This window comes from Mustela nigripes, chromosome 13 (genome assembly GCF_022355385.1).
Source record: "Mustela nigripes isolate SB6536 chromosome 13, MUSNIG.SB6536, whole genome shotgun sequence".
In the NCBI taxonomy this organism is placed as follows: Eukaryota; Metazoa; Chordata; class Mammalia; order Carnivora; family Mustelidae; genus Mustela; species Mustela nigripes.
Genome location: NC_081569.1, coordinates 50,135,770 through 50,160,476, shown reverse-complemented (window position 1 = coordinate 50,160,476; position 24,707 = coordinate 50,135,770). Strand labels below are relative to the sequence as shown.

General features: G+C 36.7%; 1 protein-coding gene across 2 annotated transcripts; it reads left to right on the top strand.

Annotated features, from left to right (window-relative positions):
• Positions 1-11,681: 11,681 nt before the first annotated feature.
• LOC131998615 (olfactory receptor 11H6-like) lies at positions 11,682-14,429 on the top strand. Of its 2 annotated transcripts, XM_059371105.1 has the most exons (2): positions 11,682-11,692; positions 13,493-14,429. In XM_059371105.1, exons 1-2 carry the CDS (start codon positions 11,682-11,684, stop codon positions 14,427-14,429), a joined length of 948 nt encoding a protein of 315 aa, XP_059227088.1. The 2 variants fall into 2 exon arrangements, with proteins under 2 accessions (XP_059227088.1, XP_059227089.1); XM_059371106.1 differs by lacking the exon at positions 11,682-11,692 and having other exon boundaries at positions 13,485-14,429.
• The last annotated feature ends 10,278 nt before the right edge of the window (positions 14,430-24,707 follow it).

Sequence of the window (24,707 nt, the reverse complement as noted above, 5' to 3'; positions counted from 1 at the left end):
CCCCCGCCCCTTCAAAACCCTCAGATTGTTTTTCAGAGTCCATAGTCTCTCATGGTTCACCTCCCCTTCCAATTTATCCCAACTCCCTTCGCCTCTATAACTCCCCTTGTCCTCCATGCTATTTGTTATGCTCCACAAATAAGGGAAACCATATGATAATTGACTCTCTTTGCCTGGCTTATTTCACTCAGCATAATTTCTTCCAGTCCTGTCCATGTTGCTACAAAAGTTGGGTATTCATCCTTTCTGATGGAGGCATAATATTCCATAGTGTAAATAGACCACATCTTCCTTATCCATTAGTCCGTTGAAGGGTATCTTGGTTCTTTCCACAGTTTGGCGACCGTGGCCATTGCTGCTATAAACATTGGGGTACAGATGGCCCTTCTTTTCACTACATCTGCATCTTTGGGGTAAATACCCAGGAGTGCAATTGCAGGGTCATAGGGAAGTTCTATTTTTAATTTCTTGAGGAATCTCCACACTGTTCTCCAAAGTGGCTGCACCAACTTGCATTGCCACCAATAGTAGAAGAGGGTTCCCCTTTCTCCACATCCCCTCCAACACATGTTGTTTCCTGTCTTGCTAATTTTGGCCATTCTAAGTGGTGTAAGGTTGTATCTCAATGTGGTTTTAATTTGAATCTCCCTGATGGCTAGTGATGATGAACATTTTTTCATGTGTCTGATAGCCATTTGTATGTCTTCATTGGAGAAGTGTCTGTTCATATCTTCTGCCCATTTTTTGATATGATTATTTGTTTTGTGTGTGTTGAGTTTGAGGAGTTCTTTATAGATCCTGGATATCAACCTTTTGTCTGTACTGTCATTTGCAAATATCTTCTCCCATTCTGTGGTTTGCCTCTTTGTTTTCTTGACTGTTTCATTTGCTGTGCAGAAGCTTTTGATCTTGATGAAATCCCAAAAGTTTATTTTCGCTTTTGTTTCTTTTACCTTTGGAGACATATCTTGAAAGAAGTTGCTGTGGCTGATATCGAAGAGGTTACTGCCTATGGAACTTAACATACTTCTATTCTACACATGTAGCAACAAAGCAATCTCAGGAGATTTTAAAAAACTGAAAATAAAGTCAGTATTTATTCCAGTTCATTTTAAACTGAAAATAAAAATACACCTCATCAAAATTTGAGAGATGCAGCAAAATCAGTAATTAGAAGGTTTATAGCACAATGATGTGGATAGAACTGGAGGGTATCACGTTGAGTGAAATAAGTCAATCAGAGAAAGACAATTATCATATGATCTCTCAGATATTAGGAATTTGAGAGCCAGGGCAGGGGGTTGTTGGGGGGTAGAGAAGGAAAAAATGAAACAAGAGGAGATCTGGAGGAGACAAACCATAAGAGACTCTTAATCTCACAAAAAAACTGAGGGTTGCTGGGGGGTGGGGGGTAGGGAGAGGGTGGTTGGGTTATGGACATTGGGAAGGGTATGTGCTATAGTGAGTGATGAGAAGTGTGTAAGCCTGATGATTCACAGACATGTACCCCCGGGGCAAATAACACATTACATGTTAATAAAAATAATTAAATAAAAAAGAAGGTTTATAGCATTAAATACATCTATTAGAAAAGAATATATAAAATTCATTGTATAATATTCTACCTTGGGAGAAAGAACAATATCACTGGAGGGGATTTACGCTAAGTGAGGTAAATCAAGCAGAGAAAAACAGTTATCATATGGTTTCACTCACATGTGGAACATAATACCACAGAGGACCATAGGAGAAGGGAAGGAAATCTGAAGGAGGAGAAACCAGAGAGGGAGACAAACCATGAGACACTAAGGACACTGGGAAACAAACTGGGGGCTCCAGAGGGGAATGAGGAGGGGGTAACAGGATTTTGGATATTAAGGAGGGCATGTGTTATCATGGGCACTAGATATTTTTTTTTTAAGTTTTTATTTATTTATTTGACAGAGGGACCACAAGTAGGCAGAGAGGAAGGCAGGGAGACGCGGGGGGGGGGGGGGGGGAAGCAGGCTCCCTGCTGAACAGAGAGCCCATGCCAGGCTTGATCACAGGACCCTGCAATCATGACCTGAGTAGAAGGCAGAGGCTTTAACCCACTGAGCCACCCAGGCGCCCCATGAGCACTGGGTATTACACACAACTAATGAATCACTGAATGCTACATCATACATGCTGGCTAACTGAACATAACAAAAAAAAGTTAAGAAATTAAAAAGAAATGTGACATATGTAAATAAATAGGCTAAAACAAGCAGAAAAAAAATAATAAAATCCAGAGCAGAAATCAATGAAATTGCAAACAGAAAAAAAAAAAATCAATAAAACAAAAGTCCTTCAAAAATATAAAAAGAAAAAAATATATAAAAAGAATTATTAAACTTCTAGCAAGGCTAACCAAGTTTAAAAAAAAAAAAAACAGAGAGAAGACATAAATGGACATTAAAAGAACAGTGAAGAAACTCTGTAAGTTTATGTCCACAAATTTAATAATTTAAATGAATTGAACAAATTCCATAAAAGACACAAACTATAATTCATACAAGGAGAAATAGATAATCTGAATATATCTATATCTATACCTCTAGTATCCTTAAGTGTGTATCTACTATCTATAACTATATAAAGTAAATTAATAACCTTTTAAAAACACAATCAACAAGTTCAGATGATTTTACTCATGAATTAACAAATAAATGATACCAACTTTCCACATGTATTCCAGAAAACAGAAACAAAGGGAATATTTCCTCATTCTATGGGCTCACCATTATCCTATCCATTAACAGGAATGGCCAAAATCCAAAAACTGACAATAACAGCTGCTGACAAAATTTCAGAGTAACAAGAATTGCCATTCACTAGCCATTCACTGGGAATGCAAAATGATATAATCACCCTGGAAGAAAATCTGGCAGGTTCCTTCAAACTACACTTAATTATACCAAACCAGGAAGCAACTGCACCCCCAGGCATTCACCAAAAACGTATACCCACAAAGAAAACCTGCACACATATGTTTACAGTAGCTTTATTCATAATTACCAAAACCTGGAAGCAATGAAGAAGTCTTTCAGTAGGTGAATGGACATCAAACTCTAATACACTTATACACTGGAATATCTTTCAGTAACAAAAAGAAATAAGCCCTCAGGACACAAAAAACATGGAGGTCAAGTCATTAATTTCTGTTGACAATAACTCAGGGAGTATTGCCACCTTAATAGTATTAAATCTTCCTTCAATAACATGGGATCACTATTTATTTAGATTTATAGTAACTTCTTGCAACAGTGCTCAAGCAAGACTCAAGTCTTGCTGTTGTTTTTTTTTTTTGATGTTGTTGTTGTTTTGCTAAATTAAATTGTCAGATTTTTATTCTTTTTGATGCTGTTGTAAATGGAATCAGGATGCTTTTTATTTCTTTTTCTTACTGAGGAGTAGAACTTTCAGTACAATATTAAATATAAGTATAAAGAATATTCATCCTTGTCTTATTCCTCATGATAGGTAAGCCCTGACTATTTCAGCACTAGATGTAAGGTTAGAAGTGGGTATAGACGCCTTTTATCAGGTTGAAGAAGTTCCCTCTTATTCCTAGGTCTGTCTGTCTTCCTTCCTTTCTCTTTTTTTAAGATTTTTATCATGAAAGAATGTTGGAATTTGTAAAATGCTTTTTTGATATTTATTGAAATGATCATATATTTTTGTCTTTATTCTGTTCATATGGTAAATAAGACTAAATGATTTTCAAAGTGAAATTAACCTTGCATTCCTGATACACATGGTCATGTATTTTTTATGTATTACTGGATTCATATTACTAGTATTTTTTTAGGTTTTTTTTTGTCTATGTTCATAAAGAACATTGATAGTTTTATTTACTTGTGACATCTTTGACTGGTTTAAGTCTCAGAGTAATACTGGCCTCATAAAATGAGTAGGAAAGATTATTTCCTCTTCTTTATTTTTGAAATTCTCTTCCTCCATTATTACCTTCTTTTGTGCAAAATATATATTTTTATACCATTTTAATTCACCTTTTGTTTCTTTTGATATATTTTTAGAGTTATTTTCTTACTGGTTTCATCTTAATCAAGTGTGGAGAGCACGTATTGTATGGAGTACTGGGTGTGGTGCATAAACAATCTTGGATCACTGAAAAAATAAAATTAAATTAAAAAATAAAATAAAAATCACTAATCTCATAAAAAATAGTATTAAAAAACTTGGCTTCAATGTACCTCTTTTCTCTCCCTTCTTTATGTTTTTATTGTCCTACAAATGACATCTTTATACATTTTAAACTCATTGACACAGTTTTAAAATTATTGTTTTATGCAGTTGTCTTTTGAATTAGGAGAGGAAAAGAATTACAAGTAAATGTACATTTATATTACCTTCATTGTTTATTCTTTATTGGTGTTCTTTAGGGTTTTTTTTTATTATTATGTACAGTTAGCCAGCATATAGTACATTGTAAGTTTTTCTTTTTTAAGATTTTATTTATTTATTGGAGAGATACAGAGAGAAAACTAAAGAGCACAAGTTGGGAAGAAGGAGAAGGAGGCTCCTCACAGAGCAGGGAGCCTGATATAGGGCTCAATCCCAGGACCCTGGGATCATGACCTGAGCCCAAGGCAGATGTTTAACCGACTACTCCACCCAGGCACCTAAGTACATCTTAAGTTTTCGATGTATTGTTCAATGATTCATTAGTTGCATATAATACCCAACGCTCATCCCAACATGTGTCCTCCTTAATACCCATCACCCAGCCACCCCAACCCCTCACCCTTCTCCCTTCTGTGACCCTCAGTTTGTTTCCCGGAGTTCATAGTCTCTTGTGGTTCATCTCCCTCTCTGATTTCCTCCCATTCAGCTTTCATTCCCTTCCTCTGTGGTCCTCCATTCTATTCCTTATGTTCCACATATGAGTGACACCATATGATAATTATCTTTCTCTGCTTGATTTATTTCATTAAGCATAATCCCCTCTAGTTCCATCCATGATGGGTATTCATCGTTTGTGATGGCTGAGTTATATTCCATTGTATATATGAACCACATCTTCTTTATCTTTACTTTTTTACATAGATTCAAGTCTAGTCCTTACCTTTCTACCTGAAGGACTTCTTTTAACACTGCTCGTAATGCAAGTTTGCTAGCAACAAATTCTCTCCATTTTTGTTTGAGGGTGTCTTAATTTTTCTTTCTTCTGTAAAAGAAAGGTTTATTAGATATAAGATTACTGGTTGACAATCTTTTTCTTTCAGTCCATTTGAAAATGCCAATTCACTCTGTTTTGGTTTCTATAGTTTTGAATAAGAGGTCAGCTGTTAATCTTATAAGATCACTACTATGGGACGCCTGGGTGGCTCAGTTGGTTAAGCAGCTGCCTTCGGCTCAGGTCATGATCCCAGCATCCTGGGATCGAGTCCCACATCGGGCTCCTTGCTCAGCGGGGAGTCTGCTTCTTCCTCTGCCTCTGCCTGCCATTCTGTCTGCCTGTGCTCACTCTCTCTGCCCCCCTCTCTCTCTGATAAATAAATAAAATCTTTAAAAAAAAGATCACTACTATGTGATGAGTTGTTTTTCTCTTGCTGTTTTCACAATTTTTTCAGCCTTCTTTCAAGAGTTTGACCCTGATGTGTTTAGACTTGGATCTCTGAATTTATCCAGTTGAAATTTATTAAGCTTCTTGGATGTGTTGATTCATATTTTTCATCAAATTTGGGGTATATTCAGCCATTATTTGAGTATTTTCCTCCTCCTTTTTACTTTTTTATCTCTTTTTTCATTCTTGGACTCTCATTATATGTTGATATGCCCAATAGTATCTTACAGTTCTCTAAAACTGTTCATTTTTTTTTTGCTTTTATTTCTCATGTTGGATAATCTCAATCTATTTTTAAATTTGCTGATTCTTTCTTCTGCCTACTCAAATATTCTATTGAACCCCTCTATTAAATATTTCATTAGTCACCGTACTTTTCAATGAAGAGTTTCCATCTGGTTCTTTTTTATAATTTGTATCTCTTTATTAATATTCTCTACATGGTGAGATATCAGTCTCATAATTTCCTTTAATTCTTTAGATATAATTTTCTTCAAACCTTTGAAGTTGTTTATAAAAGATTAAACTCTTTGCCTAGTAAGTCCCCATCTGGACTCCTCTGAGGATAGTTTCTAATGACTGCTGTTTGGGGGGCTTTTTTTTTTTATTTAAATTCAATTAGCAAACATATAGTACACCATTAGTTTTTTGTATAATGTCCAATGATTCATTAGTTGCATATAACACCCAGTGCTCATCACATCTATGGGCCATACTTTTCTGTTTCTTTGCATGTCTTTTTTTTTTTTCATCTAAAATTGGATATTTTAAATAATATAATGTGGCAACTCAAAATTCAAATTTTCCCAACTTCTGCAAGTATTGCTCTTGTTGTTTCATGTGGTTGTTCTGAAAACTGAGGATGCTATTTGTTTCTTCAATGACTTTTGTGTGTGTGTGCTAACTCTATAAAGTCTATATCATCTGTTATATGTAGCTCCTGAAGTCTCTGTCTGGTTAATGTAGTGGTCAGATCATAATTACATGGAGATTTCTTTAAACACCTTTAACCAAAAAGTTACTCACCCTTCGCAGAGGGGCTCTGTATTAGGACAAAGCTTCAGGGTTCCAGCAGTTTATAACTCTGCATTAACTCTCATTTTCTACTTGAGTAGAGCCTCAGATGCAGCCCCAGGTAAAACATAATGGCCTTCTTAAGTCACACAGCCCTTCACATGTGTGTGGTCTTCTAGATCTCCAAGAATACACTAGGATATTTCAAAGATCACTATAGACATCTCAGTCCCCAGACATACTTTTTATGTTGTTGTTGTTGTTTTCTTTCCAGCTTCCCATTTATCCCACCTAATAACACTGTCCCAAACAGCTGCAATGTTAAACAACTGCCTTCACTATTTTCAAAAATATCCTGGGATAGCGCTTTTCCCACTGATCAAACTCTGATTGAGGCGAAATAACAAGTCCTACAAATGCAGCTTTTCTAGGCAGCTAGACGATGAGCGGAATAGTGAGAGTTCTCTGGTGATGAGGTTTTTTGAGGAGTTACAAACCCAGTCTTCCCTCTCCAGTGACTGCTAGTCTGCTGGTTTTCACAGATACCATGGTTCAACGCTGCTGGTTTTTAAGGTTAATGGAAGGGGGGATGAGAATAAGGCCCAATTAAAATGTCACAAATTTCACTCTTCTTACCAAAATTCAGCTGTTTTACTGGAAAAAAAAAATTCTTGAATTGTTGCAAGGCTTTGATTAACTTCCAGAGTTGTGACAAAACTTACTGTGATAATTCCTACTTGATGCTTTTTTGAAGGAGTGGGTTTTTGAAGATACTTACTCTTCCATTCTAGAAGTCCATTTCTAAATTTCTAACCTCTTACAATACAATATGAGTTATATAATGACTTGAATGTTATATAGTGGAATTGTATTAATAATATCATAGAAGCAAAGTCATAGCCAATTCTGCCTGTAAGGGTGAACATAAAATATAATACAAAGGTCATGGCATTTGAGTTAGATCTTGAAAAAGAAGTAGATTTATAGACATAGATTCTGGGAAAACAATCCAATAGAAAACATTAAAAAAATAGAATAAAAAAAAAAACAGAATCAGTCCCATAGTAATATAGGCAGAAAGTAAATTCAAAGCACTTGGAGTTCTACAATATAAAAGAGTGTCAACTAAGGAACAGTAACCAGAGAATTATAAAGATACACATTCTCTTGATCCCCTTAATTTGGGTGAACTTTAATTTGCTCCCACCCTACACTAATCTCACCTAGTTTATATCATGTTGTTGCTGAGAATCAATTCCATGCTTTCTTTTTCTTTTTGCATCATAAGACATGAAGAATGAATTATTTTACCATTTCAGCAATTTTCCAATACATTTTTCCTTTTTTTGCGAGGAATTATTCTAGACGCTGGAAATACAAAAGTGAATAAAGGCACAAGACAAAAACTTTGTTCTCATAGAGCTTACATTCTGGAGAGGACAAGAGAGTGACAATAAAGAGGTACATAATTCATTTACGTTAAGTGATACAAACAAAATAGAATAAGGAAAGGCAAGCGGTGGGTTGTATTTCAAACCAGGTGGTCAAGAAAGTGTTTTTGAAAGAGAAAGAGATTAGAATTGATGAAAGGAAGCAATATGTAAAAACCTGGGAGAAGAATATTCCAGGCAGAAAAAAAAATCTAGCATATAGACCCTCAGGATGGAGCAAAACAAGCATGTTCACAATACATTTCCTGTGTGACTGGCTTGGAGTGAATGAGAATAAGATCATTAAAGTAGTCAGAGCCTACTTGTAGGCTATAGTAAAGATGGTGAGCATATCTTAAGAATTTATTAATGAGAATAATAACAGCAATAGTAATCATTTTTGTAGTTTGCTGCAGCAAGGGAGAATATGTCAAATGAACCACAGGACATCTCGGTAAAAACTTGGAGAGATTCTATTATATTCTATTATATATTATATTATTTGAACTTTATGTGATTTGAGGGAAAGTTCACCAAAATGGGAATCTGTTTGAGATAAGCTGCTGTCAGAAAGTGAGCAATTCAGTGATTGGCATCTTAGTTATTTTTACCTAGAATGTGGGAGGAATTAAGCAAGACGGGTTCTCAACTCTAAAGAAGCAGGAGTTACTCACACTAGAGGGGAGAAGGTGATGCTCAGTTATTTTTGTGGTTGTTAGAGTGTCCTTGTCTTTGTCTCTCTTCATATCTGATTCCAAAATGATGTTGCTTTGTCTTCATCCGCCATACTCATCAAGTAACCTTATCTGGTACATGATGCAGATATTAGGTTTGGCGGGGAAGACTACAGAATAGCACTCAGGCATTGTGTCTCTGGGCTGTATTTTTCTCTTTCTCAATAACAATAGGAAAGCCTACTTTGCATTAAAAATGTGCCAGGCTTTATATGTAAATACATCTGTTTAACAAATAAACATAATTAATCTTCATCGCAACCATATGAAGTAAATAACGTTATTATCACCACTTTAAAGATGAAGAAACTGAGACACTGATAACAAAGGGAATTTGCTCAAAATTACAGCCTTCCTGGGGACAGTTCACAGTAGTCATTCTTAAGAAAAAGTCCCCTCAAGGGCAGGTGCCAAATGGAAGAAACAACTACTCTAGAGCTACCTACTTCTCAACTCTAAAAGAACTCCCCAAGAAGGGAAAAAAAAAACCAGAATTGATAGAATTCACATTCTGCTTGTAACGACTCTTTCAGCTAGCAATAATAGAGTGAGCTACCCTACATCTTCATATTGCTGTACTTATAACCACTCCCCTGTTCCTATCTGGATAAACATTTTCTTTCTTAGAATAATACGATACAGAAGATAGTGAAAGTAGACTTGGACTCAAAATTATTTTGTTCTTCTTCCTGTTCCAGATAGGAAAGTGGTATAGTCACTATTCAAAACTGAAAAGAAATATGAACTAGTACATTACCAGAATGACATCTCATTCTGTATGCTCAAGGAAGAAGAAATATTTGAAGAAACAATGACCAAAATTTTTCGGAAATCAATAGCAATCACCAAATTACAAATCCAAGAATCTCAAAGAATAAAATGTATAATAAATACCCACATGTGTAAACCCAGATGTATAATATGTAAAGTGCCAATATCTTTGATGAATATAAGTGCAAATTTTCTCAGCAAAATACTAACAGATGTAATTCAAAGCACATTAAAAGAATTATACAACATGATCAAGGGATTTATCCCTGGTATGCTAGGATGGTTCAACATACACAAATCAATACAAGTATGTAATATATATATATATATATACATATATATATATATATATATTATATACATATATATATATATTATATACATATATATATATATATACATATTATATACATATATATATATATATGGGAATACATATAGTATGCACATATTTGTGTGTCTGTGTGTAATTATAGATACATTTTTTTAAAAAGACCAAAGTCCTTCACCTCCCTCCAATTAAATTCTACAGTTTAATACTTCACTTCAAGTATCTGGTGTGGCACCATCCACCCAACAAAAGTGAGATAAATCTTGGCTTCCAAATCATAATTTTGGCAGAACTTAGTGTCCTTAGGCAGACTTGAGTGTCAAGAAAATTCTTTGTGCATTCAAACATCAAAGACTTTCAATGAATAAATCACTCAAAAAACTGGCTCTTATTCATAAAAGGATATCAATTCTCATGACTCAAAAAGTGGTGTAACCACTTAAAAGAAAAAAAAATTTCCACCTTACAGAAATGATGCTGAGAGAATAAGCAGACCTCAAGTCATAAGCCCTCATTAAACTTTTGCTCATTGATGCTTTGTAGCCAACAAAAAATTATTAACAAGAGTACAGTCTCATTACAGATGGCTCCAAACCAATAACAGAAGGAAAACATTATGAAATATGTCATCTAGGTATACCCATACCCATGTACACATGCACACATAGACATAAAATTAATAAAAATGAAAGGGTCTGAAAGTTTGCTTCATCTCTCTCAGCAATAACTCACTTGAAAGAAGAAAGAAAATTTCAACAACATGCCAACCTTTTTTTTTTTTTCCTTAATCATGCCAACCTTTAGGGCCATCTGTCAAAACACTCTGAAATAACCTAAAGGGCTACATGCGGGGGTGTCTTCTAGAATTTTTGGCATTCCATCCCATACTCCATGTTCTCTCCTCCTGGGACTTGTTCACCATGAAATGGAATTTACTTATCAGCGTCATATTAGAAGCACAGGGTGAATGTGGGAGAAAACTTGTCATTATAAGAAGGAATGACTCCTTTCTACTCACGGAGTGAATCAATAGGAATGAGAATGAGAAATCTGATGACATGACTCTGATACTGACATATACGAGAATCTAAAACTGGTAGCAGGTTCAAAAATATGAATAAAATTGAAAGTGAAACAACAATAAATAAATAAAAAGCTCATGTCCCAGCTCAACTGGTGTCACTATAGCAAGTGCACCATCAAAAGAGTAACCTGTCCAAACAACAAAATAAACATCTGTTCTAGGAAAACCATAAGAATATCTATCTGATCACCACTAGACAAACTGAGCCCCAAAGGCCAATCAAGTGGCTCCTGAGGGAAGGGAACACTAGGGAAATAACTGACAATCTTCTCATGAATTCTCGCTTTTGGAATTCACAGAAGACTATGTCCCCTAGGGGGAATCAGACAGATTTCAGAGCAACACAGATAAGTGTCCTGTTGTGCAACAAATATGCCAATTTCTCTCCAAAGCAGTATCATATGTACAGCAATGTAAGCACTTTCTCTAGGCTGCTCTCTACCCAGGATGTCATGCCCTCCATCATGCTTGCCTTCTGCTGCAGTGAAAACAGAAGATTCAAGTCCCACCTGCCAGATCTGTAAGGAGGTAGGTTCAGAAGACATACAAATATAGGACAGTTCTAGGTGTGCCTTGTAGCTCTACCTTCTTTTATATGGTTGTGGAAAAAGTAGCACCTCCCATTACATAAAGAATATAAGAAGGTTCATCATTACAACTGAGAGGGCTGGCAACAGGGAAGTGAGAGAGATGAAGATGAGGAAGTATGAAAAGTCTGTCCTTATTAACCAAAAGTGCATCCAGTCAGAACCAGGTTTGTGGGGGAAATAGCATGTGAGTGAAGTGACATCTGGAAAGGACTGACAAAGTGGCTGTGCAGAGCAGGGCCCAAAAAACTTCAGCTCTCCCTGACTTTAGCATTTTCGGCTCTGCCACAGAGCAGATGATCCATGTATCTCAAGGAGGGAGAACATGACTGAACACTCCAGGGTGGTGAGTTCACTCCCACATGGCTCACAAAGCCTTGCAAGTCTCATACACAATGACCAATGAATACTTACTCCTTTTACATTTCTTTCCCCATGGTTTCTTTGGCTTCTGCATTTCTCTGAATTCCTGCTACAGAAGAATTAACTCACAGTTTGGTTTTGCCAATCATGATCTAGTCACAAAGAGGAGCCTTACAGTGAAGTGTGATGTGAAAAATTCTGAATGACTCCAATGCTTTATGTCACTAATTGCAATCATCAAGATCATCCTCAAAGCTATGGGCATTACACAACCTGGAAAGTAATGCATTTTATAACTCATACATAAATATTCTCAGCCAGAATATTTTTATTAAAGGCAACTGGATCTCCATTCTGCATTATATTTTATGAACCAATATCATCACTCAGTCACAACACTTGGGTCATTTAGGCCCAAATGATGACTGCCCCTCATTAATGGAAGGGATCCTAAAATAAATTAATAAGACCAAACTACTAACAACAGAATTGTAGGCAATTTCATAGGCTTTGTTTTGCTTTTCTCACCATGGAACTCACACAACACCTAAGTCTCAGACAAGCAAGTTTTCACAAAAATTCTCCTTCAGCTTCCCACAACAATGCTAATCTTCCACAGCTAGAGTAGGAGGGGTGTGACAAAGGGGGTGAAGAAGTGGAAGGGGAATCTTTGTCCAGAGGGACAGTTTATGGCTCTCAGCACTGTTCTTGGTTCCTAGAGACCTCTGCTTAGGAGTATCTGATGTTTGTGAGCCTCTGCATCTATCCATAACCAGAAGGACAGAGGCCTTCTAGGACACTTAAGTGACACTTCAGGCAAAACCCTCAAAATTCCTTAAATAATAGACCAGATACATTGCTCAGGTTTTCTGCCTATAAATAGAGATTTAACCTAGACCAAGGTTTTACAGAAGTATTTTAATTCAGCAGGTAGAAGACGGAGCTGATATGAAAGCCATTATGTAGGTGTCTGGGAGTTTAAATTTTCATTGAGTTAACAAACCACATCGAACACTGAAGAATAGATGGTACGTGTGATGCCTTTTGTCCAGCTGTTCAGATGACCTTAAGACACCAACACTGATCCAGAATAACAGTGAAATGCATAAAGATTTGTGTGCTGTTACCTTTCTCCCTTTTCTGATGCCTAACATTTGTGTCTCTAATTTCAAAGATTTAAGAAATTGAAATTCTGTGTCCAATAACAAGGGTCTATATAGCTCTTAATCTATAGATAAAGATACATGATGTTCATACCTACTTACATTTGTGAGTGCTGTCATCAACCTTCTCCAAGCTGCTTATCACAGAACATCCTGTCTTTTACTGTGAGAAAACTCTGAAAGAGAAATGAGAGAATACAAAGTTTCAAAGTCTGATCATACCAAGCACTCTCTGAAATTCACAGACTTCAGCAGCATAGTTATCTTATTAATCTAATGGAATAATAGAATGAATCTAAGGGAGCTAGGGATCTTCACAAAGGAAATAATCTTGAAGATGAAAGAGTAAGACCACCTTTGTCATTGTCACTTTTCTTCTCCTCCCCTTAGGAAGCCATGAATAGGTCAGGAGTCAGCACAGTGACTGAATTCATACTCCTGAGTTTTCCGTGCTCCAAAGAGGTTCAGGTCATCCTCTTCATGCTGTTCTTGGTGTCCTACATCCTGACACTGATGGGGAATGGAGCCATTGTCTGTGCAGTGAAGCTGGATCGCAGGCTTCACACTCCCATGTACATTCTGCTGGCCAACTTTGCATTCCTGGAGATCTGCTACATCAACACAACTGTTCCCAACATGTTAAAGAACTTCTTATCTGAGACCAAAACCATCTCTTTCATGGCTTGTTTCTTCCAATTCTACTTCTTTTTCTCCATGGGTATCACTGAGACCCTCTTACTGCCCCTCATGGCTTTTGATCGTTACCTGGCCATCTGCCAGCCTCTCCATTATCCTGTCATTATGAACAACCACCTCTGCATGAACCTGGTGGCCCTGTGCTGGGTCACAGCTTTCCTATGCTATCCGATCCCTATCTATTTTATCACACAACTCCCTTTTTGTGGCCCCAACACCATTGACCACTTTGTATGTGACCCTGGGCCTCTGCTGGCCCTGTCCTGCATCCCTGCCCCTGGAATTGAGCTTTCCTGTTCTATATTGAGCTCTCTTATTATTTTCATCACTTTGTTCTTCATCCTTGGGTCCTATACCCTGGTTCTCAGAGCAGTGTTGCGTGTCCCTTCAGCAGCTGGCCGACGTAAGGCCTTCTCTACCTGTGGTTCCCACCTGGCTGTGGTGTCTCTCTTCTATGGAACCCTCATGATAATGTACATCAGCCCAACCTCTGGTAATCCAGGTGGGATACAGAAGATTGTAACCTTGTTCTACTCATTAGTGACCCCACTTATAAACCCCCTGATCTATAGTCTCCGAAACAAAGACATGAAAGCTGCCTTGAGAAAAATTCATATGTGCACAGGAATTAGTCAAAGCAAATGAGAGTTCATGAAATGGTCAAAATCACAGTTAATTCTTTTCCCTATTTCCATTCCTACCTAAAAAGTAGGTGTTTATTCATTTGTCCCTTGAAACAGACTCAAATTCATCTATTCCTGCTAGGTTACATAATGGACAACAGTATGTCAAATTAAATCACACCTTTCCCTCAAATCAGGATTTCATAGATCATAATTTGAATAAATGACCTGGATATTTGGACTTCAAAATTTTTTTCTATCCTGACTTCCTATAACTGCTTGTCCATTTATCTATGATTATTATCACAGTCCCTAGCTTCATGCCTTCCTGACCTCTATTAAGTTCATTCATTCTTACACTTGGTTTTTCTTGCTTAAACATCTCTACTCTACTCTACTCCATAGAAGAGTATTCATATCTTTATAGCTCAAATAAAAAGAAACTAGCAAGAATCCAACCACAATTTGGCCAAAATTTTTATTTAATTTAAATCCAAAAGATTGACAATGATCTGAAGCACTGTTTCCCAAACCTGTTTCATAATTACTTAGGGAAAGGTTCCCAGTCCGTTCTCCAAATCTAAATCAGAATCTTTGAAGTGGACTCCTAGAAATCCTTATTTTAATATTACTCAGGTGGTTCTGATGCACTGAGACCAACACCAATTTACAAACTGCTCTTACAGAGCTACTATTTAAAATAAATATGTGACGCAGAAAAATAAAATACTGCATTAGCTGGGAAAAGTGAAAAAGCTGCAGTGAGTATGATAGGTGAATCAAACATCTGTGACAGTAGCATTAGTTTCTTTTCCTACATCAATTTTGATACCTCCATTTAAAAAATAAGGACTAGACTATATTCTTCTTAACTTTTATTACCTATGCAAGATAATTAAGGTACCTGGAAATAGGTTTACATTTTTTTTTATTTTTTTAATCTTATTTTTAATTTAACTTTATTTTTTCAGTGTTCCAAGGTTCATTGTTTATGCACCAAAACCAATGCTCCATGCAATACATGCCCTCCATAATACCCACCACCAGGCTCTCCCAACCCCCAACCCCCACTCCTCCAGAACTCTCTGTTTCTCAGAGTCCACATTTTAAAAGAAGACAATCATGTAGTGGCATTACAGTTTGGATTAGTTTTATGTGAAGAAAGTTTAAGTAGAGTCCACAACCCAAAAGAAGTAAAGCCAAACAAAGACTAAAGCCAGTGAGTCTAAGAGACTGAGATAAAGACAGATGCAGAGATATTTAATGACCACTCCTTGTTCTTTGACTCAACTATAGTCAAAAATAAGTTGTTCAGCTAATGTCTGTGATTGACACTTTTCATCATTCCATAAACATATAATTATATCTGTGATTTGCCCTGAATTAAATAAATGTAGAAGATAAAGTCCCTGTCTTTGTGAAATTTACATTCTAGTGTGGGAGACAAATTAATAATCCGATAAACACATTAAGTCTGTAATTCCAGTTAATCATAGTTGTATAACAAAGAATAAGGGAGAAAGAAAATTTGTAACTATGTGTAGAGATAGATGTTAACTAGATTTATTGGGGTGATGATTTTATAATATACACATATATCAAATCTTCACATTGTATAGCTGAAACTAACATAATGTCGTATGTCAACTATCTCTCAATAAAACATGAATATATGAATATAGAAAATGTTTGGGTAGATGGGGGTAATTTACATGAAATGGTTAGAGAATGACATTATTAGGAGGTGATCATTAAAAGTCAGAAAATATGTTATGCAAAGTTCTAGGGGAACCAAGTTCCATGTAAGTACAGGTAAAAGTTTGGGATTTTCAAAGAATGTGAGTTTATTTGGCTATCCAGAAGCTAGTTGGTGTATGAGGCTGGAGAGGTAGGAGAGATCAGATCATCCAGAACCTTCTAGACCACAATACATAGTGATTTATCTGAACTGCTGGGAAAGCCAGCCTAGTAATATAAAGGAAAGCTTAAAAACCTCATCTTAATAAAAATCTTGACAACTTCATAAGTTCTTCTTATCTTAGAACAACTTATTTACTTACACCTTTATTTATATATGCCTTTATTATACTATATTCCACCTTGTTTCATTAAGGATCTGACATAACAAAGGAGGACTAAAAGAAAGAATAAGAGAAATATGAACTTAGAAAGAAAAAATAAAATGATACTTTTTGGATATGATCTTATGCTGATATTAAAGTCAAGCCTCGAAATGTGTTATGAGGAATGGGGAAACAAAGTAAGAAATTGGGAAAATTATTTGTTAGATGGTTTTCATTCAGTATAAAAAGAAAACAAGTGGGTTCACAGGGAAAGGTAAATTACTGGCTCTTAATCCTATAATAATTTCTCTCACAGGGATTTGCATTAGGATAACTGAGAAATACAGCGATCATTGGTCCCCAAAAGTATCTGGAACAGAGAGATGATGATGATAATAACAAAAAGATACATGCAAACAAAGATACATAGATATAATATGGTCAATATAGATGCTTCTTATAACATTCTCAATAAGAAGCAAAAGCATTATATAGAAGTGTAATTCATGAGTAGTAGTTCTTCCCAGAGCTAATCATTTTGATCCACATATTAGCTTTCTGAAGTTCTGCCTTAATCCAAAAGTTAACCCAGAATACCCTCAGAATAAAATTTAGAGCTAATAGCATGTTCACACAAATCAAAGATTAATGACCCCTTATTTGGACAACAAAGTTCTCGTCTGTGATATAGAAGTTGAGTTTCAACAACGATTCAAAAGAATGGAAGGAATTGTTGATATCGCAATAATTGTCTTAAGATATGTAAACAATGAATCTTGGAACACTAAGTCAAAACCTAGTGATTTACTGTATGGTGACTAACATAACACAATTAGATTCTTTCTGAACTGGAATTAATATACCCGTACAGGGCTGTCACAACTGTTACCAAAGAAAAGTGAGAGGTTGAAGGAAAGAGTGGGAACAAAAATATAGCTGGAAAGTTTTGGGCAAAGTTACTCCTGATATAATTGAGATGTAGGGGATGGGTTACTGGTGAGAAGGAGTACATAAATCCAGTAAACTTTATTATTCAAACTTTCAGGAAAATAATTTAATTACCTGTATTCTGAATAAATGCTTTTTCATTGGTTTTGTTCTTTTACTTCCTTAGAAACTTTCCTCTTAAATGTTGAAGATAAAATGCTTACTCGGCTAATAAAGAGAGGGTGTATTTCATTTCTCTAACTTAACCCTAAGACGATAGTGAGTGGAATTTGTAGGACACTAGAGGGCAGATCCTGAGGTGAGTGGCAGTGAGAGAACAGTGCCCTCAGGATGCTGGAAGTAGAAAAAGAGGAAAATTAAAACACAGTAAAAGGATATTCAGCATCCACAGAGACCAACTACTTCCTGCTTGTGGTTTTCTTGCACACAGTCTGATGGGAACAAATCACCCTCCAGAGCAGAATAGTAATCTGTGAAATTGAGAATCACCTTGACAAGCTGAACCAACCTGAGATCACATGCCATAGGCTGCTAACAGCTGCACTGCTGATAGCTTATACATGCACCCTCTGCCTTTTCCTAAGAAAACATTCATACATCATTGGCATGAGTAGTATATGCTGCCAAGAAAACACCAGATGCACAGAATGACTTTTTATTTTATCAGGGCCTTCCTGAGACTTAGTTACTGCTGATGTTTATGTGATACTTCCCTTAAAAATGTTCATCATCACTAGCCATCAGGGAGATTCAAATTAAAACCACATTGAGATATCACCTTACACCAGTTAGAATGGCCAAAATTAGCAAGACAGGAAACAACATGTGTTGGAGGGGATGTGGAGAAAGGGAAACCCTCTTACACTGTTGGTGGGAATGCAAGTTGGTGCAGCCTCTTTGGAGAACAGTGTGGAGATTCCTCAAGAAATTAAAAATAGAATTTCCCTATGACCCTGCCATTGCACTCCTGGGTATTTACCCCAAAGATACAGAGGTAGTGAAAAGAAGGGCCATCTGTACCCCAATGTTTATAGCAGCAATGTCCACGGTCGCCAAACTATGGAAAGAGCCAAGATGCCCTTCAACGGATGAATGGATAAGGAAGATGTGGTCCATATACACTATGGAGTATTATGCCTCCATCAGAAAGGACGAATACCCAACTTTTGTAGCAACATGGACGGGACTGGAATAGATTATGCTGAGTGAAATAAGTCAGACAGAGAGAATCAATTATCATATGGTTTCACTTATTTGTGCAGCATAACAAATAACATGGAGGACATGCGGAGATGGAGAGGAGAAGGGAGTTGGGGGAAATTGGAAGTCTCTCACATGAGAGACTGTGGACTCTGAAAAACAATCTGAGGGTTTTGAAGGGGTAGGGTTGGGAGGTTGGGGGAGCCAGGTGGTGGGTATTATAGAGGGCACGGGTTGCATGGAGCACTGGGTGAGGTGCAAAAACAATGAATACTGTTATGCTGAAAAGAAATTTTTAAAAAATTTTAAAAATTTTAAAAATTAAAAAAAATCAATAATAATAAAGCAGATAGCCCAATAAAAATATGGGAAAATATTTGAGCACACACAGAACAGAACATATACAAATGAAAAACAAACAAATGAAAATCTATTCAACATCACTTCTCATTACAGAATTACAAATTAAAAACACGATGTGCTACCACCATATATATACCAGAATCACTACAATTAAAAAGAACAACTCTACCAATGTTGGTGGTGATAAAAAGGAACCAGAGCTTTCATACACTGCTAGTGTGAATGTAAAATGGTACAAGCAGTTTGGAAAACAGCTTGCCAGTTTCTTAAAATATTAAGTATGTATCTACCATTTCATAAAGCTGTTACACACCTAGCTACTTACCTAGGAGAAAAAAGCATGTGACATACAAACTCTTACACATAAATGTTCCTAGCAGTTTTATTTATAATGACACAAAATTAGAAGTGACCCCAAAATCCATCAAAAGCCCAAACACATGAGCAAATTCCTGTCTGTCTATACAACAATATGACTCAGCAAGAAAAACGAATAATGCCTCAATAGATACGACAACATGGATGTATCTCAAAATACTTGTGCTGAGTGAAAGAAACTAAAATAAAAAAAAAAAGTAAGGTATGACACATACACATATATACATATGAAAAGTACAAACATCTGCAGTAAGAGATAGATCAGTGGTTACCTGGGGAGTGATGTCAGGAAGGGAGAGAAGGTAGGAATTGCAAAAAGGCACACATAGGGAATTTAGAGATAGATTTGTGAGTTGGCTAATTAATGAGACAATTAATTGATTTGTTAATACATCATTCTACCTATGTGAGATTTAAAACAAAGACAATATTTCAACTTGTATAGGACACACAAACACAGACACACACACAAATTATGGTAGACCCCCAAGGGAAGGGCATAATGAGCAGAAAGATGTCTCTTGACACTGTTTTCCTTTCAGAAGCAGTAAATGGATCCTCAAGGATCAAAAAAAAAAAAAAAAAAAAAAAAAAAAAAAACCTGGGTTACTTCCTGACAGACTCTGTTTATAACCCCTTCATCCTTCCACAAACCACTTCCACTTCTTTTCTCCTCCCTGGTCACTGCCATCTCTCTAAGGAAATGAAAAAAGCAGCTTTTGAGAAGCTTCAGTTTGGAATTCCCCCTTGCTGATCCAGGTAAAGAGGTTACAAGTATTTAGAAGAGCCAAAGCCATAATCTACAAGCTTCTAGCCACAGCCAGTTAGTTCTTAAGCTTTTATAGGTCAGGCACGGGTCAAGGTACTGCTACAGACATTTATCTCATCCAGTAATCTTTACTACAGCCCTTTAAAAGAGCATTAGTGCACACCTGGGTGGCTCAGTCAGTTAAGTGGCTGCCTTTGGCTCAGGTCATGTTCCTAGGATCCTGGGATCGAGTCCCCCATCAGGCTCCCTGCTCAGCAGAGAGCCTGTTTCTCCCACCCTCTGCTTACTTGTACTCTCTCTCTGTCAAATAAATAAATAAATAATTTTTTAAGGGCATTTATAAGGCCCAATTTATCACTAAAGAACTGAGTATTAATTTCCTATGGCTCATTTAAAAAGCTCTTGACCCTAAATATAGTGCTTTTTCCCATTATGCACAGCTGCTTATCACTCATCCCAATCAGCAAAATTATCCTTACTCTTCAGTATTTTCTAGATTACCCAGTATTACAGATGTGACAGCACCCTCAGTGAAACTACACAAACTAGCTAGAGGGAGCTGAGCTGTCGTGAGTCATCTCCAGACTGGCTGTGAAGAGAGGGCCAACACACAGACACACCATGGTCAGGAAATGTCTTCCTTGAACTGTGTATCACATGACCTGGCTCACTCACTCACTCACTCATTCCATCTTAACCGTTCCCAGGTAGACTAATTTAACAAGTCAGCAAATGTTGTGCATTAACTCAGTCCAGTAACTCAGCCTGGGGTCATAAACACACTGACGTTCACAGCGCCCTCTGCAGTTGACACAGCGGGAATAACCAGTTTTGTTTCACTTTTGTTTTGTTTTGTTTTGTTTTGACCCACTGGATTCCACCCACTGGAATATAAGGTCTTGCTCAACTTGGGGCAGGTAAACATCATAGTTTCTTCCCTACAGAAGAGCTAAGTGATAAAAGGTGAGTAGCAGTACAGTCCTGTTAAACATATTAGATTGAGCGTAAAATGGTGATGGCCATTCCTGTTTTCTAGAACAGCTTTGTGAGACTTCCTGACACAGAGCTTTTACTCAGCGTTTTACTCAAAAGTCCAACATGATTGGTTTTTATGTCTTTAAGAAGTAATATGCTGCTGCTTAGAAAACAGAGGGTAGAGGAGCAAAAGCAGAAGCAAGGATTTCTGTTAGGTGGTGCTGCAGAAGTCCAAGGAAGGAAGGAGGGCTATTTGAACTTGGGAGACAACAATGAAGACAAAGAAAAGTATCTGACATGAGTCATAGTTCAGAAGCAGAAACATCTTGCTGATGAATTGGATGTGAGGGGTAAAAGAAAGGAAGAGAAGCAATATTAGACTAGACCAGGAAAAGTAAGTTCTTGAACATCAAGCCATTCAAAGTGCTGAAAATATATTCAGGTGATGGAAAAAGTGGTTATTACCAAAAATAACCTTAGAAACATCCTGCAAAGCACTTTGATTAAAAATGCCCCAACCGAAGGGGTGCCTGGCTGGCTCAGTTTGGTAAGCATCTGACTCTTGATCTCAGCTTCGGTCTCCATCTCATCAACATGGTTCAAGCCCCATGCTGGGCATGGTGCCTACTTTAAAAGAGAGAGAAAGAATAAAAAGAAAAAGGAAGAAAGAAAGGCCCCAACCACAATTATTAATAAATTATTTTGACCTAATGAAAACTGAATGACTACTAAAACTGTTAAGCCTAAAAAGGACCTTTTTTAATTTTACGGAATTTAGAGTCCATAAGCGGCTCTCACACGTTAAAGCAAATTTTATTTCAAGTCCCTCCTTCCATTCACCAGCAGTCATGTCTTGTCATAGCTTCAACATTTGTTAACAGCCCCATTCAAAGAACAGGGCATTTGGGAAAATGGTTGCTTCAGAAAAGACTACATTCTGAAAATGTTCATCCTCAATGTGAGAGTAAGGTAAAATAATGCAAATGTATACTAGTTATTTTATGTCTGGTTTAAGTTTGCCTCCAAAAGATGAATACTTGGTATCTGAAACTTAACCTCATTCCAAGTCACATGTTCTTAAAATCAGAGAAGAAAGGGCATTTAGAAAGTATAAGTCTATGGTACAAGAACCAGAACCTGTTCCTCCCACAGCTAAGGCACTAAAACACCCATTGGAATATAAGACATAAACTAGCAGGATCCTGGGAAATTCTCTTGGGCACATGAGCTCCCCATGTCATGAAAATCGTGTAAAATCCAGAAATAGATGTGGTTCAGAGAGGGAAGCTTTCGTACACAGTTTACAAGTTGCAAACTGCTACTCAGTTTTGCTGGTCCCCTATCACAAATCTTCCTCTCAAATCAACGCAAAAATATACTATCATCAACTACTTGTCCTCTGACACCTTCTGTCATTTTATTCAGAGAAATCTTACTCTTTTTGAATACTCCAACAGACCACTGTCAGACTCCTTGGATAACTATGCCAACTCTCAGAAATAATTTGATTAACTGATCCTACATTCCACATAATGCAAATGGATATTTTTCATGTTCCTCAGGCATCCCCCATTCACAGAGGCTGCCATAACCAAGACCCAGGATTGAAGGTAGGGCTATTTGTATTGTTGTTGTTTTTTTTTTAACTCAGAAAAACATAAAGCCATTATGCAAATGCATGAACATCCAAGCTCATTCTGCCTTGAGGCACTCCCAAGCAGTCACTAGAAGGGAGCAAAATATATTACAGTTTTCTCTTCTTTTCAAGTTTCCTGCTGCATGTACCTTAACATTAGAGAAATAGTATCAGATTCCACAGTTCTTATCACTAGAATAGAAATAGAACATTTCTACAAAACAGAAAATTTTGTAGAGTCATATCCCCAACCCAAACCATCAAGGACTTCTTCCTACAAAACCACATTAATGCTCATCCTATCCCTCAACTGTATCTGACTTAGATGGCTGGGGAACTATATTAACAGAGGTGAGCTGCAGCTGTTTCCTACAACTCGAATGTTTACTCCCAAAGCATTCCCAAATAGAATAAGTGGGTTTGTTAACTCCCTCAAAACAGAAAAGTGATGCCAATAGTCCCACGTGTTGCTGCTCCGAGGCCACACAATCTGAGTCAGCTTTGCCTACAAGCAGCTCTGTTGGTGTGATCTCCTTCTGGGAACTGAGAAAAGTACATTATTCATTCATTTTATGAGTATTTATTAAAAGCTGCCTAAATGCAAAACACTATAATTCCCAATTACTTCTGGTAAACTAGCTTACACAAACTAATCTCAAGCCTATGAAAAAGTTCCTTTTCAGGAAGATACTTCTGAGTGAGCCACTTCAAAGAATTTTCTCTTGGGAGAGTCATATCAGAAAAGTCAGGCACGGAAAAGAATGCCTTAGTTAAGTTACAAGGCTGATCACAAGTCTCAGTGGTCATGTAAGATGGACAACTAACTTCCCAGATGTGGCTGTAAATTACATCATGCATTACAATGTTCTCATAAATCAAGTTTGGGAACTGTTTTCTTTTTTTTTTTTCCCCTCACTTCTGGACTACTGTAGGACAATTTTGATAGAACCACCTACTCTGGAAAAAACAATACTGACAAGAAGACAACTATTCTGTCCAGTATCACCAGAAAAAAAATAATAAAAGGGTGAAGTCGTTAAAACACAGTCTATATAGCATTCCCCAGGCCCTGGTACACATTGACCTTAACATTATAAAAAAATGTAGACAATCAGAGCCCTCATATACAACCAATGGAAGTGAAAAAAGGCACAACAATGACCCAACACTGCTTAGTTAAATAAAGTTGAAGATTCACACAGTCTATGGCCCAGCCTATAGAAATGAATGCAAGTGTAAACCAGGAAAATGAACTATATATTCATAGTAGAATTATTCCTGATAGTTCCAAAGTGGACATAATTCATACTGGTGGTTTATTCATAGAATGTAATAATAGAATTATTCCTGATAGCTCCAAAGTGGACATAATTCATAGTGGTGGCTTGTTCATTGAATGTAATAGTATAGAGATGTAAAAATGGGGAAACTACAGAGAACGCAATAACATTAATTTCTCAAACCTACTGTTGAACAAAAGAAGCCAGCCAAAAAGTATAATTCCATTTATGTAAAGTAAAAAAATAAGCAAAACCAAATACTTCCCTATAGAGAAGCATACTTAGTTATTAAAATAAAGAAAAACAAGGAAGTCATTACCATTAGGAAAGGAGAACGTTACAGTTGGAAGGATAGAGAGGCAGAAGATACTGATTGGGATGGAATATGAGGGAAGATTCTAGGGTGCAAATGATAGTCTATCTCTTGACCTCAGGGGTAGTTACTGCAGAGGTTTATGTATAATATTAAAGTTATAAGCTATGTATTAGGCATGTTGTGGCATATATTTTACAATAAAGAAACATCTCTATCTATCCACTGATATTCACCTGCTTCTTGTGGCTTTCAGTCCAACAACTAAACTAGAACAGTATTTCAGGATTAGACAAAAATAGCAATTACTGAGATGTAAGTGTTTATCGCATTCCACAAGGTGGTTTTGATACATATCTGGGTCCCCATCTACAC